Source organism: Eretmochelys imbricata, chromosome 6 (assembly GCF_965152235.1).
Source record: "Eretmochelys imbricata isolate rEreImb1 chromosome 6, rEreImb1.hap1, whole genome shotgun sequence".
Taxonomy (NCBI): Eukaryota; Metazoa; Chordata; order Testudines; family Cheloniidae; genus Eretmochelys; species Eretmochelys imbricata.
This window is the reverse complement of record NC_135577.1, coordinates 31,507,359-31,524,499: the sequence shown is the minus strand read 5'-3', so window position 1 is coordinate 31,524,499 and position 17,141 is coordinate 31,507,359. Positions and strand designations below refer to the sequence as shown.

Sequence of the window (17,141 nt, the reverse complement as noted above, 5' to 3'; positions counted from 1 at the left end):
TCCCTTCCACTTGTGGGTTTACCTAAAGAGGATCCTCTTCCCAATGTCCCTCCAATAGGGCTCGGGATGCCACTTTTATTTGGCACATTCACTGGACTGGTTTTACTAGCTGGGAAGAGGCTCTGCGTCGGTGACGTCGGGGATTTGACAGGTTCAGCAGTTTTGGGTCGGGCTGAGAGATTCAGTGGCTGCGCTACTTCATCCTACAAGAGTTTAATGTAAATAATTATTAGAAAAAGACAAATGAAACACATTATCACTTAGTAAGACACAGTCATTTTACACCTCCGAGACAATGCCACATTCTCCTGCAATAATAACAAAAGAAGCTAATTATCTGCCTCCTTGAAGATTCAACGAAAGGAAACCTCATTAATTTCTCTGTGTTATGCTTCTGTTTACATTAACTGTGTGGCTGGATCATTCTTTTTGCCAAATTAAAATTTGAATTAGCTCACATTACAGATTAATTTCCTAATGTGTTTTCAGAGATCTAAATTAACCCAGGGCATTTACAAAGAATTATTTAAAATTTCCAGCAGCTCAGTAAGGCTTTTGTGCTGGTTCTGTTTCAAAAGTTCCTGGGACTATAAATAAGCTATGTTGTTAATTTTTTCATATATTAGAAATTAAACAAATATCACTGATCAAGGGAAATATTTAGAGCCCTCTTTTACATTTTTGGCCCATACACGGATAACACTGCCATTTCTGCACACCTTTCATATATCTTTTTTGGGTGCACACTCTGCATGGGATATTAATCTACACTCTCTTCCTATCATTAAAAAGGAAGTTTTGCAGAGAATGTAAATGTACTGCAATCATCTATGCACAGTATTCAGAACTTAAAATATATAACATTTTCTACAATTTCATTTTAAATATTTTATTATTCCACTGTCACATGTAATTTTGCCATATTTTATGTAGAATTAAATATTACATTTCATGTACATGAAACAAAACATAGTGAAACATGAAACGAACACAGTGGTCATTTTGTAATAACTTCTACCAAGTTCGAACACTATTGTGTCTGTATCTTTAATTTGCAGTATGCAAGCAACATGAAGACGGAGAAAATGCCTAAATGTGTAAATTTGGTATAGACATAGATAGCTCTGTAGCCAGATAACTGTGGAAGACATTCATACTCTTTGACATACATTTTGTGTCAGTGATATGGGAGAATGAGTCCAATTTTAACAAATGTCTAACTTTGGGAAGAGAGAGAATCTAAGTAAGTCATTTCTTTGATCAAGATCCACCATTCACATGGCCATCCTCTCCCTGTTCTTAGGGCATGTCCCCCTTGCTTAGCTTGTTAAGCAGCCAGCAAGTCAGAGCATTCTAAAAAGAGAACACAGATTTTCTGTAATTAAAATGAAAGAGCCAAATGAAGAGCTCTCTCATTTAAAATACACACAAAGCTAAAATATGCTGGATGTAAGGCTACATAGTCTATATTTTAGAAGACAGCACTGAATACTATGAAGTTTAGAAATCTATGACAGAATACAATAATACACTGTTTTATCTCATTTTTCCCATTCTCCTTACTAGCGAGTAGTGATTCAGCAAAGTACATCTACTCATATATAACACATTCAATATGCCAGCATAACAAATAGGTGCTGATTTATAGTACCTTCACATCTCCAAAGTTAATATTATTTCTGTAAAATTGCAGGATATGTTTCTCCCCTATATTAGTTGCTAATTGCAAACACAGTCCCTGACTTTGCAATGCAGGCAGACACATGTACCCGTGGAGAGCCCAACTGAAACCAATGGAGCTCTGCAGGAATGCAGGGGGCTGCCTGTGCAGACCCAGCTGCATGTTCATGTGCTTTGTGGCCATGATACAGCAAGCTGTGTAACCCTGCAGAGCCCTGGTGACTTCAACAGGGTTCCATGTGGACCCAGGGCTCATCCTGGGCTAAGCTGCTTGCTGGTTGAAGGATTATGACCGTACGCACACAAAAGCTTATGCTAACATGCTCAATGGTCAAATAACTTTGTGACCAGTAGTAACGATCCTGTGACAAATGAAAATTCATTGCTTTTGCACACCTCCAGAATCTTTTTGTTTGTTCCTCCATATCAGACTTCATCATTGATTTGAAATAGCTGTAAGGTTGGAAAGCTTTCTGGACACTGATGTGAAATCCCAACATTATTTTTTGAAAACTTTGACTCCTATAAAATAATTCTATTAGCCCTATTAAATACCAGTGCATGTATGTTGTACCAACCGATGGCTAAACACAAAGAAGGAATGTACGGTTTATTAAGAAATGCATGACAGTTAAAACTGCTGTTCACTGTCTGGGTAACAGAATTCTCAAAGAGAGCACTCGAGCACTACTTTATTGGAGTGGCTTTAAATTATTCATTAATTTTTCTTTTATGATAACCCCGTCATACTTCTCTACATGAAAACCTTGGAATTGACCTCTAATATTTTCAATACAATAGTGTGCTTAATAAAATAAGTATAAAAAGATTTTTATTAACATATACTTGCAGTCCATTCAAGTAAAATTGTGTAGGGAAACCCCCAAGAATTTGCCTGTGGTCAAGTCAGTAATCGAACTCAGCTGGCCAACGAAACTGGAATGGTATTGGCTTTAGTTCAAGCAGATATGTGTTTACATTTAACCAGGGAAAATTTTGCTCATCCAGTAACGGTTTGGTTTGGTGTAGATCCATTTGGCTCATTCACTTACAAAATTACTTTTTCACATTAATGTACTCAATAGCATGTACTCAATCCTCTAAATCACTGGTGTTTGGTATCACTATACTATAGCAACTTTGCTTAAACATTTTGCCTCTACTTTGGCTGCTTCTGCATCGACCTCTAGAAACTCAACGTATGTGGCAAATCTCACTAACGGCTCTGAAGAACAGCACTGGATTCCGAGAGGTGAAATATTAGACTAATATGTATCCACAGTTAAGTAAAGTGGACGCTTTGCTAAACAAATGCTGGATCTGTCCATAATGGAATAGTTTTTATTTATTAGTACTCTCAACATAGCACAAAAGTGTAGTGGAAATTTATCAGCTCAGGCAGAAATATCTACTCACTCACTCTTTACCATGATGATTGATGATAATGAAAAAAACAATATTTTTACTCACCTGTCAAAAAAATAAAATAAAATAAAATAAAATTCTCACCCAAAAGAGTAGAATCTTCCCAGCATGATTTGAGACATGATTGTGGGTCTATAGGATTTTTTGTTATTCTCAAGGAACGTTTTTTTTTCTTGTGGAAAACCAGTTTGTGTCCTCCATAGTTCAGTTTAATGTCTTTATATTTGTCGTGCCAGCTAATCAAATCAATAGCATGTCCAAACATTTTCCCACAAACTAAGAGTTTTGTAGTTTGAAGCAATTTGTTTCTCAACCTGTTTGGCATCGTGAAATCCAATACAACCACAGCAAAACACAGCAATAAAGGCAACCCGGTACCACCCACAGGTACCAGCTGCAGCACAAAGTTGGAGGGGTGCATCATGTTCATTTCAAGCTGCTGCCAAGTGCCACGTTGTAGCTGCCTCGTTCCAAGCAACTGAGAATAAGCAGGCACAAGCATTCAGCAATGGCGCAAAACCGACAAGGAGCAGCCTCGTCGTCAGTAGCTGTGTGAAATCAACAAGAGGCAAATCAATCTGCAGTGACACAGTTTTTTTCCCTGGAGCCCTGATTTACATTTTTATTTTTATGTGGAGGCTTTTTCCAAAGTTGTGTAAAAGGTGCAGCCTGGGAGTTGTGAAATAATTAGAAGGGCTACGGTCCCTCTGGCCCTCACAATGTAAGTTAGCACCAGCTTTCTGAAGCATAGGTTGCATTTCATGCCTTATTTGAAATCACGTAATAAAATAGATACTATTTATACACATTATCAAATTAAAAACTGATTCCTGAAGATACTGAATTTGAGGGATGAATTTTCAGTACTGGATATAGAGATGAAGGGGAATGCCTGATATTCTTGTTTCCAAGGAGTGAACACCTGCTCTTCCATTCTCCATGCTGACAGCATACCACTGAAGAGGAATATTTCATTTGGGAATGAGCTTTCATACGGTTGGACTTCCTACTGTTAAAATAAATATGTGGACGGTGTTGCGCTGCTAATCGCATCACCTCTTTCAAATGCTAAAAAAAATTTCCATCGAAAAATACCTTCACTTGAGTTATAGGGCTGGTCCCTCGCTTTTCGTTTTTCATCCCAGTAGGTGAGAGTGCGCCTGTTGTGTTTGGTGCCTGGGGAGTAGAAGGCATCTTGGCTCCAGGAGAAACCTGCATGCTGGCCAGCTGAGCTGCATAGAGTTGCTGCAAGACAAGAAACAAGTATAGAATATTGCCTGCAACTGTCCTAAGACAGAGATGTGATAAATGTACATCATTCTATCACCTTGCTGCTGCTTCCCTTTTTTCAGCACTTTCTTGTTTGAGGTTTTCCTGCTTGATACTTTAAAAAAATCAGTAGATTTGCAAAATTCTCACCCAGGGCAAGTAACTATTTTTATTAGACAGACACATAATATATTAATATATTAATCCATTGTCAACAATTATCATGTAAAGGGCAGACGGATAAATATTGTGCCCAGGCTGGTAAACAATCATCCCAATGCTGTAAGCCTGTTTACAAAAACAAAAAACAATCCCCATGAAAAATATGAAACAGGTCTTTACATAGCAGCATAGCAACTCTCCATCAACAGCAGAATTGTACTGGGAATTGAAGTTGGGATTAGTGTGCTACTGAAAAGCACTGCCATGTTTTCTCTTGATATTGTTTAATGGTAAAGTAGGCAATAGGTTATATATTTTCACCCTGATGCAGTCTAACTCCCATTAACACCAATGAGAAGTAGTGGTGTAAATCCCTGCTCATAAAGATGAGGACACAAATACACCCTTAAATATTATCATAGAATTTACACACAACTTCCTCCATTTTTCAGAAGTTTAAGTGAAAAAGATGTGCATTAAAGTCAAATATTCCTAGCATTATGAAGTGTTTACTGAACCAAAAACAAACAGGTTTTAGTTTCCTTCTAATGGCCACCTTTAATCCCTCACCTTGAATTAGCAGTAGCAATAATCCTTCTACCATAAACAGGGGAGGATCCTAATCCCTCTTCCACACATAAATCTGTATAAACTTTGCCTTATTAGTGAAAAAAAAACAGGTGGTTTGTGTGTAATTTCCAACATTACTATCATTCAGATGGACAAATAAAAAAAATTACAGTAATCAAAAGCAGACCTTTCAGCACATGTAATTAAATGAAAGCTTAATAAAGAATAATTTGCAAGAGCCAGATGTGCTTATGTCATAATTGTTGCTTTCTTTGGAACAATTTTTCTAATATAACAAGCCTCTAAAGAAATGAAAGTTACACAATACTATGTGCTCAATGACTCAGTGGCTAGACAAATGCATGCAGAAGGGTCAGAGTCAGAACTCTGGGTGCTTAATGAAAAATTTGACTTTTTTATTTGTTTGTTTGTTTCCCTAAGCCTCCACTACATCCCATCCCTTCAAAATGCCAGGCACAGTCTCCACATGGACAAGACAGGAGCCTTCTGAAATCAGATACATTTAAATATTTAGGTTGAAGTACTGTCTTTTTTCCTCTGCTAGCACTCTAATTTCCCAGTTTTCTGTTCTGCACTGAATAATGAAAATGAAGAATTGTATATAGTAGTAAATGTTCTGCTCTACTGCTGGGATCTTATCAGCTCCCCTTGGCAATGGCATATAAACTAACATCATGTTCTTAGGGTCATTCTTTGTTAGTTTAATAGACTACATTACTATTTGATAGTAAAAAGGCACATTTTCAAATTTCTTGAAGCCTGAACAGTTTCAGCTCAGGATAAATTAGATACTGTATAGTGGAACTGATGACAGAACAAACAAAAATACATCTTTAGGAACAAGCTGATTGTAACAGGAATGTTTGGAGTTTAGTGCTTTTCTCTGTCTACTACAGAGCTGTCAATACTGCGAGTTAGCCACAAGAGCATTCATAACTACAATGGCAGTACAGACAGCATGCTTCAGAGCCAAAAGATGGCTCATCCAGATTCTGCTTAAAGTAGCCTAGAAGTTCTACACCGGATATTGCAATTTTAAGGTCTGGGAAGGAATTTTCCTCCAGTTGCCCACTGACTTTAACACCAACGTTTTTGGGGGGGGGGGGGTTGCCTTCCTTTTGAGCATGTTGTGAGGGTGAGAAGGCTGGATGAAAGTTACTCTCCTCACATCAACAGAGACTTTCATACAGGATGAAGGCAGCAGTGTGAACAGTGATATTGCAGCACTTTCAGTTTGTAGCCCAGTGGACAACCATTGATAGAGATGTATTTGTTGCATCCTCAGGGCAGAGCAGAAGTCCTTGCAGTAGAAGTCTTGGCCTAATGTCTCATGTCTCTGAGTATGCAGAAGCAAGTCTGATTTTCTAGTGAGAAGAGGACTAATTCGTAATTTGTAACTTAGCAGCTGCTCCTCAATGGGGGCTGGGCACTGAACTTCCCCCAAGTCTTCAAGGATGAGCAAAGATAGTAACAAGGATTATGGGCCTGTATGGGAAATTGCTTGAGTGGAGGTCTGCTAATGTTAAAAATTTAATAAAGTTGCCTTTATACTGTAACACTGTGTTGACAATTTTATGTGCTAAGTCATATGTCTGGAATTGTTTTACCTGGCAGTGTTGTAAACTTGTCCTAAGCATAACAAAAATAAAAAGGCATTGTATATATGAACTTTTTGGTTTGGTACATGCAAGACCAAGTTTTTCCAGAAACAGAGGCAGAGCTCGAAACCACAAAAATTCACCCTGGTGCCTTTGTCATTTGGGCAGAAAAGTTGGGTAACTACACATAAATACCTGCATGTCTCAGGGATTAGGCAATCTGAATTAATATGTGCAAATAACAGATCTGTTGGTGCAAACAGATCTTTTTGCAAACATAATTGTACATTCCCCTTTGAAAATATGACCTTAAATAGCAATCTAGGAGTGTACATAGAGTAGATCAGGCAATGAAGAGTTTATAAGGAACTTCAAGAAAAAAAATGTGAAGGGAAAATGAATGTAGGCTGTTAGATTTTAATGTTCTGGAGTGAAAGTTTCTAAAGAAATCTTTCAATTGAAATGCTAACTTGTTAGCTATTGACTAATGACTATAAAAATGTATTAACCTACCCCAAAATCATGATTTTTAAGATGTATTAGTCAGCCACCGCAGTAACTAATGAGTCACAGCAATTCTTTTCAGTCCGGTTACTTATAAATTTAAAGCAACTCTAAATATTACTGCATCCATTTACGTTAGCACATAAAACGATAGTTATTTACGTAGCTGGAGTGAGAATATTATAAGAGCAACTTAAACATTGAAAGGTTGTATGGTAACACCCATTGTTTCATGTTCCCTGTGTATATTCCACTGCATGCATCCGATGAAGTGAGCTGTAGTTCACGGAAGCTTATGCTCAAATAAATTTGTTAGTCTCTAAGGTGCCACAAGTCCTCCTTTTCTTTTTTTAAACATTGAAACATACTCTCTTTTCAACCTCTCTACTAGTGGGTTCAGATTCATCAAGTACTCAAGACCCAGTTTGTATCATACATTTAATAGCCCAGATTCAAACCAAAGTCAAAATATTCAAAAACGGGTACCTATAGTTAGGTTCCTAAAATCCTAATAGGCCCTTTAAATATAGGTGAACCCAATTTTCAAAAATGCTGAGCACACAGCAGCTCCTTTTGAAGTCAGCGGGAGCTGCTGGGTGCTTAGCACTTTTAAAAATCAGAATTTTTATAAACTGGTTAAGGCTCCAAAATCCATATTCAGGTCCCTAAGCAGGGAGCTCTGGCTATATCTTAAAGCTACATCCAGGAAGCACTAATAGTACCAATCCTGCTTTGGAAAGAACCCCTACAGGGTTTTCTACTACCAACTTGAGTGAAATTGGCCTAGATTTCTAAGCATTAAAACTGAGTTACATAATACAATTGTGGTTACTCCCTGTTTTACTAAACAGAAACTACCTAGAGCACTGAATATTTCTATTTTAATTTCATTAATATTGTGAAAAACTTTACGCATATCCAAACATTACCTGCAATAAATCAATCGGATGATAATACTGAGCTCTTCTGCAGTGCGTTTCATCCAAGGATCTTGAAGGATTTCAAAAGCATCTACTAACTAAGTCTCACAACCCCTTTGTGAGATACATAAATAATAGGCAAAGATCACTATGCCCATCACCAAAATATAGACATGTCTGGGTGGAACGTAAGGTGCTTAGGCCTACTCAGTTCCTTCACTAGTAGTAGGCTCTAGTGACTAGCCATACAAGAACTCTCTCATTAATGCAGGCTTCCCTATACCCCTCATCACTTTTCACCTTGCACTTACACACACAACACCCTTCACTGGCACTCTACTGTGCTAATATGGGCAAATCACATAACCTTTCTGTGTCTTAGATTTCCTCCATCTTTAAAACCAGAATGATGATGCCTACCTCATATTGTAGCGCTTTCAGGCTAAATGAATGCAAAGAGCTTTGAGAGTCACAGATTGTAGGTGCTATAGAAGTACAAAGTAGTGTTGTTGTCATTAGCTTCATTATCATCAAGCTTTGTTGTTTCACTTATCTGGTGTGGGGGTGTGTGTAACAGAGTTTTGATAGGCAGACAGAATATGTTTTTACACACATATAGTCTTAAGTGCGATATCACTGAAAGGCCTCATGAATGGCATATGTTTCAAGAAGGTATTAGAATGAAGAGAAGGCGCTCAACTGCTGCATTTGAGGTAGGATGTTGCTTCAGGCATAACAGAGCAGTGTGGAAATAGGCACAATTGAGAGAGTGGGAAGAGATGGAGAGCGCAATTAAACTTGTATGGAGCCAAACTATGGGTTTGAGAGGGAAAGTAAGAGAAAATGAGATTAGACATACAAGCCAGAGCAGATTTGTGCAGAACCTTACATGTCTGGACTAGAAGCTTTAAGTTTAATGCTGATGATGAAGGGGAACCAGGTCACAATGGTCCAAGTGCTGGAAGAGAAAAATAATTTTTGTGGCAAAATTTCAAAGATACCGAAGCAAAGCAAGATAAGATGCAGGGAGGTCAGAAGAAGGCAGTCACCGTTCCCAAGGTGAGAGAGAATCAAAACACAAATGAGGGTTGTAAAGGTCAGATGGAGTGGAAAAGATAGATTTGAGAAATATTCAGAGCCAGCGGGATTCAGCTGGATACGTGGGAAAGAAGGAAGAAGTGTTTCTAAAAACATATAGGTTTCTACTCTCTTGTACAAGACGATTCACAAAGTAAATGAAAATATCCATTCCTTCCTATGTATTTGTACAGTGCAATATCTCCTAAGGTGTGAGAAGTATTTTGGGGTCTGAACAAAAATAAGAAATTCTAAGCTTGCTGCTTAACTTTAATGTCTTCTCTTAATACAAACATAAATCCTATTTTATATCTACAAGGAATATGTTTGCTACAGTTAAAAACAATAAAACTATAGAGCCTCAATTGAGGAACCTTATTTGTTAGAGTTCTAAATAAACTGTGCAATACTGTAATATCTTATTTACAGAGATGAAAGTTCAGCCTTTGAGACAATGAGTAATTCAGTTTCAGAAGGAAAAAATTCTGTAGGGATGACTGCAAATGCATTATGGCACTTGATGTGGTTGTTTTTTCTTATATAGTGCATTTAGCTGGTAGTGTTGCAGAGCTATAACTCCAGAATTTTCCTCCGGGATGTACACCATACATTCATAATATAACATAATAACTCTCTAATCACAAAGACAGGACTTATAAAGCCTAGCTACAACAGCAACTTCTTCAATACAATACCAGTGCACTGTTCAGCAAAAAAAGAAAAAATCTCTGATGGACTCATTTTTTTATTATTATTTATTTTTGCTGTGGCATCCAAAAGGTGCTAGGTGCTGTACAGATACAATGAAAGACAGAATCCCTGCTCCAAACAGTGTTATTTCTATTGGAAGGAAAAAATGTGTTGTGCTTAAATCACTGGATTGGGTCTCAGAAAGTATGGGGTCAATTTCCCAGTTCAACCACCTGTGTGACCTTGGGCAATTCACTTAGGGCAAACTTTTCAAAAGCATCTCAGTGATTTAGGAGCCTAAGTCTGATTTTCAAAAGTGTCTTGGGCACTTAGGACTCAAAGTCCCACAATTGAAAAAGGTTACCCATTATCCCTCTGTGCCTCAGTAAAATAGGGATACTCTGTAAAATTGAAATAATAATACTTCCTATCTTTGTCTGCCTTTTTATTTAGACTGGTAGATTCTTTGGGTCAGGAATGTCTTTTACTCTGGGTATGTACAGTGCCTTGCACAATGGGGCCCTGATCTCAGCTGGAACCTCTCAGCTCTACTGTAATACTATAATTAATAAGAAATGGGAAAGAGGTTAGCTATGTAAACAAAGACTATCACGAGGTTATTTTACTTGTTTGTTTATAACAAGCTGCCTTTGTCTAGAGCAGGGGTCTCAAACACGCGGGCTGCGGGCCACGGGCCATTTTCTGCAGCCCGCCAGCTCCCTGCCTGCCTGCGCTGCCCCCGCATTGCTCCAGGAAGTGGCCTGCCCCTCGTGCACACTGGGCCGGAGCCGCCCCCCAAACCCCTCCTGCAGCCAAACCCCCTGCCCTGAGCCCCCTGCTGCACCCTGCACCCCTCCTGCACCCCCTCACGGGGCTTCACGGAAGGGGTGGAGTGGGGGCGGTGCCGGGCAGCGGAGTGGGGTGGTCAGTGGTGCGGCCTTCGGGCCAATGTACTTGTCCTCATGTGGCCCTCGTGGTCATTTGAGTTTGAGACCCCTGGTCTAGAGAGATTTGCATAGCGTTTTGTCCCCAAATAAACTAAATACAGAGTCCTTAGAGTCAAAGGTAAGCTTAAGGAAAATGGTATCCAGAGATACAAGCTAGCCCAAGAAACCCATTAGCGCATAACCATGTGACAAACCCAGAGGCAACTCCAAAGGTCCTATGCTACTGCCTGTGGAGTCTGCCAAGGAATCAGATGCTGTCGCTAGAAAAATATCTTCCACAGCTCTGCATCTGGGCCTGTGACTTCCTTCCGTCGAAAAGGAGGAGGAAAGGCGCATCTATAATTGCTTACACTGATTATTTGATTAAAAAAATCTCAGCGCTTGAAAAAGCAAAGCATTTTTTTGTGTGAAAACATCTCCTAAAAAGAAAGAGAGAAATATGTTTTATTTTAAAAGTACATGTTTTCTTTCATTTTACAGTCCATTTGCACAGATGTTACCTATTAGAACTGTAGATACTATAAATGTGTGTGTTTATATAGTAAGTTAAATATGAGTTAAATATGGTTGTACAGGTGTAAGTGAGAGCAGAATGTGGCCCACACTATTTGTACTCTTATAAAACGCACAAGGGATGTAAATGAACAACATTTCGATTCATTAACATATTATTTATTACATTTAGCTCAGAAAATCCCACTAAACCTAAAAATTTGGTTGTGGCTTCACTGAAATATAATTTTAAAATATAAAGTACCAACAAGCATAGGACTTCACTTTAACTCATATGCTTATTATATACAGTAACCAATGAGTATTTGACTTTAATTAGGTGTATAACTGAAGTGGCACTGATTGCAGCACATATATAGAAAGGTGGAGTTGCAGTTAGGAAAAATTTTTAAAATGATAAATGTTAAAACAATAGGTAAGAGCATACTTCAAAGGTTTAATTTGTCTAAAACCTATCAATTTCCTATATCACAGCCATATGCTTCCTTTTAAAAAATATTTCCTTGATTTTCTTTCTTTTGCTGTTTTTGTGGGGAGTTAACCCTACCTACCCCTTTTAATATCTACAGTGGGGACTGAGAGATTGGACCATTCTGATTTTACAGATCCAGCACTGCACAAAGAGTTTGCATGGTGTAGTATATAACTTACTGCTACACCACTTCTCACAATACTGCGCCAAACACCTTTGAAAAAGGCCTTTAGGTGAAACACAAGCCGACAGCCAATGAATTATTGTGACTAATGTCATCATAACAAAGGCTGTTGCGCAGATTATTAATGAGTTTGCTGGCTAATGCGCTTGCAAATTTATTACAGCCTGCCATTTGCAAACAAACTAACTGCCTTTGTGAGAATACAAATGATACATTTCATGTTCATGGATGGAATCTGAGGACTTCTTTTTTCTCCTATGTTTCTATTTGTGCACCTTCTCTGAACACAACGGTTTACTGAAGTCTCAATTGGAAAAATTGCCATCTACTGGATTAAGAGGTTAATGAATACTAGTTATTCATATTCATGCACTTTTTTCTTTTCTATAGATACCAGTAGGGTTGGGTGTGTTTTAATCTTTGTGACTGCTACTCAACATATGGCATAGGAACAGTCTCCTATGGTTCTCAAAGTTATTCAATGCATGGCTTCTTAGGAGAACATATAAATCTAATTTACTATTTCCATCAAGCTGCAATGCAACATGTACTTAGACCTCACTACCATTCCACCAGCTTTTTTTACCGACTACATTCCCTTTACTACTCTGAACAAAAAATACCCTCAGAACTCCCAAACCCCTGCTGCGGACAATGGTCAACCTGTATTAAATTAAAATAAAAATGTAAATATTTTAGATATTGTAGTTTCTATTGTTTTAATACTGCAGAGTCAATGTCCCCTCATGTAAAATAACAGCTTTACTTTGTTAAAAGGACCTGACTTTAAGTGGACCATGGAATATTTAGGTCTCTTTGTAGTCCTTTGAAGGAGTTATCTTATGTTTTTATGCCCATCATAGGTCAAAGGTTCAAATCAGCACTTCTTTCTGTCACTCCTTATATATTTTACTATAATTTACAGCTCAGCAAGAGGACTCATAAAACAAAAGTGTCTATTTTACTTCAGCAACTAATTGTAGCTAATCAAAGCTTTCCAGCAAAACAACCCAGCATGAAACTCTGCATGGAAAATATGCAGAGAACAAAGCATTTTGTCAAATAACACATCTCATGATGTAAACACATAAGTCTCTTATAGGAAATTTTATCACTTCCACATTATCGGCACACAAAAGAAGCATTCTTGTCGCAGTCCTGGTGCGACTGTGGAGCCATCGTCATTGGAAACAAGAGCCTGATTAGGTTCCTACACAGATATGAATAGGCTTTCCTTTTTTAGTGTAATGCTGCCTTTCTTATTTCTTAAACAGACTGGTAATTGTGACCAGAAAGACACTGAATTGTGTTTGGACGACATTTGTTTCTTCATATTTTTTTTTTAGCTACACAGTGACACCAATTATTCCATATGGTTGTCCTCTTCTGGAAAGTCTGAGTTAATCCACAGCTGTGAAGATGAAGAAGGACCCAGCAGGCTCAAACTCTGTCGGATCTCTTGTCTGCTAATAAAGTCCACAGCCTGCTGGACAGATGTTTGAGAGGATCTGTTAAATAAGTCAGAGACAAAGATCCTGACCTCTACTGGGGAAAATTTTATTATTCCGGAAAGGGGCATAATTGCAACGCATTAACAATTAGCTGCACCCTATCTATTCTTTATGGTTTTTGATTTCTTGCCTCGGCTTTTGGAAGAAACAGACTACTGCTACTTGTTCAGAGAACCGTAATATAATGGGGCCTGATGCAAATATTAGTGACTGGATTATCACATTGCCAGGCATTCTGAAGAAATGATATAATTCTTTGTCTTTGATTCATTCTTGAATACTCTGATTCACATATTTTGTATCATTGCAATATATATGTATGGTTTCATTTGTCACAGTATGTATTTCTACTGAAAGAGCCCTAATTAATAATGCCAGCTACAGTGCATCAATTTTAAAGTTTAGTGTAATGGGAAATGTAAACTAAAGATCAAATTAGCATTTGACTAATTTTTCTTTAAATGGTATTAACATTGCTTGTATTTAAATTAAGGCAGTTACAGCAAATATACTTCTGTCCAAAAACTACAGCTGCTGTGATGGAATATAATGTGGAGTGAAACACTAATAGGCATTCTGCAATAATATCCATTTATTTAAGTACCAATTAACTTCTGACTGTCTGTCCCTGTGCTCCTCACCACGGCATGGCAGAGCATAGGCACCAAAGCCCAAAGCCCACTCTGATTATACTGGTGTAAATTTAGAGTAACTCCACTGAATTCAAATGTAATTGCAGCAGTGTAACTGAGAGCTGAATTTGCCTCCAGGCATGTGTGCACCAAGGTGCTCTTAAGATCATTTCCATTTTGTTGGGTTTTCTATTGTACATCTTATTCTTTTGACCTCTTCCTGCTTTGAAGGAATGCTGCAGAAACTTCCCTACATGCATAAGTACAGAGAGCTCTCACTTGAGCATCATTTCTGGGACTTAAACTCCTTAAGTACCAAATGACTTTGGAATGATTATATTATGACAATTAAATACAATCTCTTAGAAACTGCCTGTTCACAACCAGTTTACGGTAAACTCTGAGAGCAAAGCCAAGAAAGCGTACTTAGCGCTCATATAAACTATCAATAGCTGCCAGTGGCTAAGACAATCAACACAATTAGGCACCTGGCAGTTGCCTCCTTAATACTGTATTTTTTTCCCCTTAGGGAAGTAAAACAGTTGGTTTATTAGCTTTACTGCACCTCAACAAATTTCTAGTGTATGTCACCCCATCACCTTATAAGACTGCTTGATATATTTAATGAAACAGCATCAAAATAGCAATACAAAGATTTACTTCCTGCAAAATAAGAATTTAAATGTATACTTAAAATTTAAAACAGCCGAAGTTCAAACAGCACAATTAGTGCTCTCCTACCACTCGAGAGTATAAATAATGTTGATTCTACTGAAAGAGAATAACTATTCAAGTCACAAGTGCCCAAGTCTGTGATATTTAAATCAGATTTCCCTTTTCTTCTGATGTGACTGAGTCAAAGATCTAACCTTGTAATATGTAGGTACTGCCCCTAAGGTCCCCAGAGAAAAAACTACATTTCTGCCATGTCAGGAAAGAACAAAGGGCAGGCCAAAAGCTGACCGGGGAAACAAAGTAACAGCTAGGAAAAAAGCCTTTCTGCCCTGCCCAGACTCTGAGGAGCAATTCCCTTGTGAAGCCACTGATGGAGGGTGAGGCAAAAAAACCTCACTGACTTGCGGCTGTGTCTCACCTCATTTCACTCATTTTTTTTTTCAAACAGACTGAATGTTGCTCTGCCGAGAATATGATGCTAAGCCACTTTTCCTGTAGAGTTTTTAAACTGGGCCTCTGAGAAAGGGTTTGATACAATTCAATGACTGAAGTAATACCTTTGTCCATCTGAGCATTAAATGGCCCATTGAAATACAGCTTAGTTAGAAAGAATTTCAGTAAATGGTACTTTCTAATTTATTTTTTCCCTCTCCCAACAGATTACAGCCTGGCTCTGAAAATGCAGCTCAGCCACTTTTCGTTGCCCCTCAGGTCAGCCCTTTAGCCACTGTTAATTAAATATGACCCCCCTTACCATACTAGAGGTTAAACAAGAGCAACAAATTGTTCCTCAGTATATTACCTGATGTGCTACAAAAAGTTGTACTCTGTTTATGGGCCCTGTTTTAAATAGTCTTAACAATGAAAATAATATGAGGAGAAGAAAGACCATGCAACTGCTCTTTTCTCTGGCAGCTAGTAATCACAAAACATTAAACACCTATTTCCATGCAATACACCACGCCCATTGTGTTTAAATAACACACATCATAAAGGAAAGTGCTGCAGCAGACAGTTCAGCTTCTAGGAGCACATGCAGCACAAATTTTCAACTTGATAAAGTGACACTATAAATAATCAATGCATAAGTCAGACAGCTTCCATATCTAATATTCTTCCCTGCAGCTATTAGAAGTTTACACTTTTTGTCTCTGAGAGGCATGAACATTATTTCATGTCCTGAGTCATATTTTGCTGTGTGTTCCATACAATTTGAGTATACCATGAAGTTGGAAAGTAGCTGAAATTGTCTTTTTTATCCTAATGATTTTAAATGAGAAAAGCAGGTTTTTCTGGAAGCTGTTTGTTTACTGCTTTGTACAAAGTTGACTAAAGTATCCATAGCTATTTGAATATTACATTATTTGAAAGAAAGCTTTTTAACACATGGTAATTAGTCTTGTCTCTATGAGCACGACTCTACTGTAAATACTCCTCCTTGACTATCCTTTTGTCCCAAGATTCCTTGGAAGAAAGCAACCAAGCGATAATTCAGCATTATTGCTGCTTCAGTGCACTAATCGCTTAAAGAGCAGCTAAGACCCTATGCTCACTGCCACAAGGCTCCTACAGCCCCCTGGCCTAAGGCAGGCTTTGTGACCCAGCAGCATCCAGATGTCAAGAGGAATATCCAGGTCCTAATGCAGCATGCCGTTCCTTTCCAGTATGGTCTAAACATCTGTTTCATCTGCTGCCATACAACCTGCTGAATACACTGAGACGGCAGTCTGAATTAGGGAATAGAAATAGAGTGGAACTGAAATACTGAAATTGCCCAGCTCCATGTGGGTTTCACTAAAATACCTGCAGGTAATGTAAATGCTTGGTACCCAAAAACCTGGGTTTGACCATTCACTATACCAACTGTAATAACCTGGAAAAAATGCTAGCCAAATAGTAGAGGGGGGGAAACAAGAGAGAGTGAGCAAGCCTTTACATACTGTAAATTCCACAGTGGTCACCGCTTTTTCTCATAGTGAGCAAATGTCATAACTCCTTGATTAACTTGCCTTGTTAATTTTCCCTTCTTTGATGGTGTGAACAGAGCGGGGGAAAGCCAAAAGTATACACACTATGTAAATTGGTTGTGAAGGTTATGATTACTGCTCTGTATCCAAAATACATAAAAGCTAAGGTTAACACATGCTTCTATTAGGTATTTATGACTCCTTGCAGATAATGGCTAAGAGTTTTAAATATCACTGAGCATCTTTTTATCTAAAAGATAATAATTAAAATAGAAAGATGATCATGGGACATGACAAAAGGAGCGAGCATTTTAGGTGATCTGT

At 38.1% G+C, this 17,141-nt stretch overlaps 1 protein-coding gene across 27 annotated transcripts in view; it reads right to left on the bottom strand.

Moving 5' to 3' along the window:
• The window catches only part of SOX6 (SRY-box transcription factor 6), a 449,851-nt gene that overhangs the window by 76,686 nt on the left and 356,024 nt on the right, over nt 1–17,141 (bottom strand). For all 27 annotated transcript variants that reach the window (XM_077818342.1, XM_077818361.1, XM_077818360.1 and 24 more), the window contains 2 exons: nt 4,201–4,350; nt 23–203 (listed from right to left, as the gene is read on the bottom strand). In XM_077818342.1, coding sequence (XP_077674468.1) covers nt 23–203; nt 4,201–4,350 — 331 coding nt within the window. The remainder of the gene's footprint in view (nt 1–22; nt 204–4,200; nt 4,351–17,141) is intronic.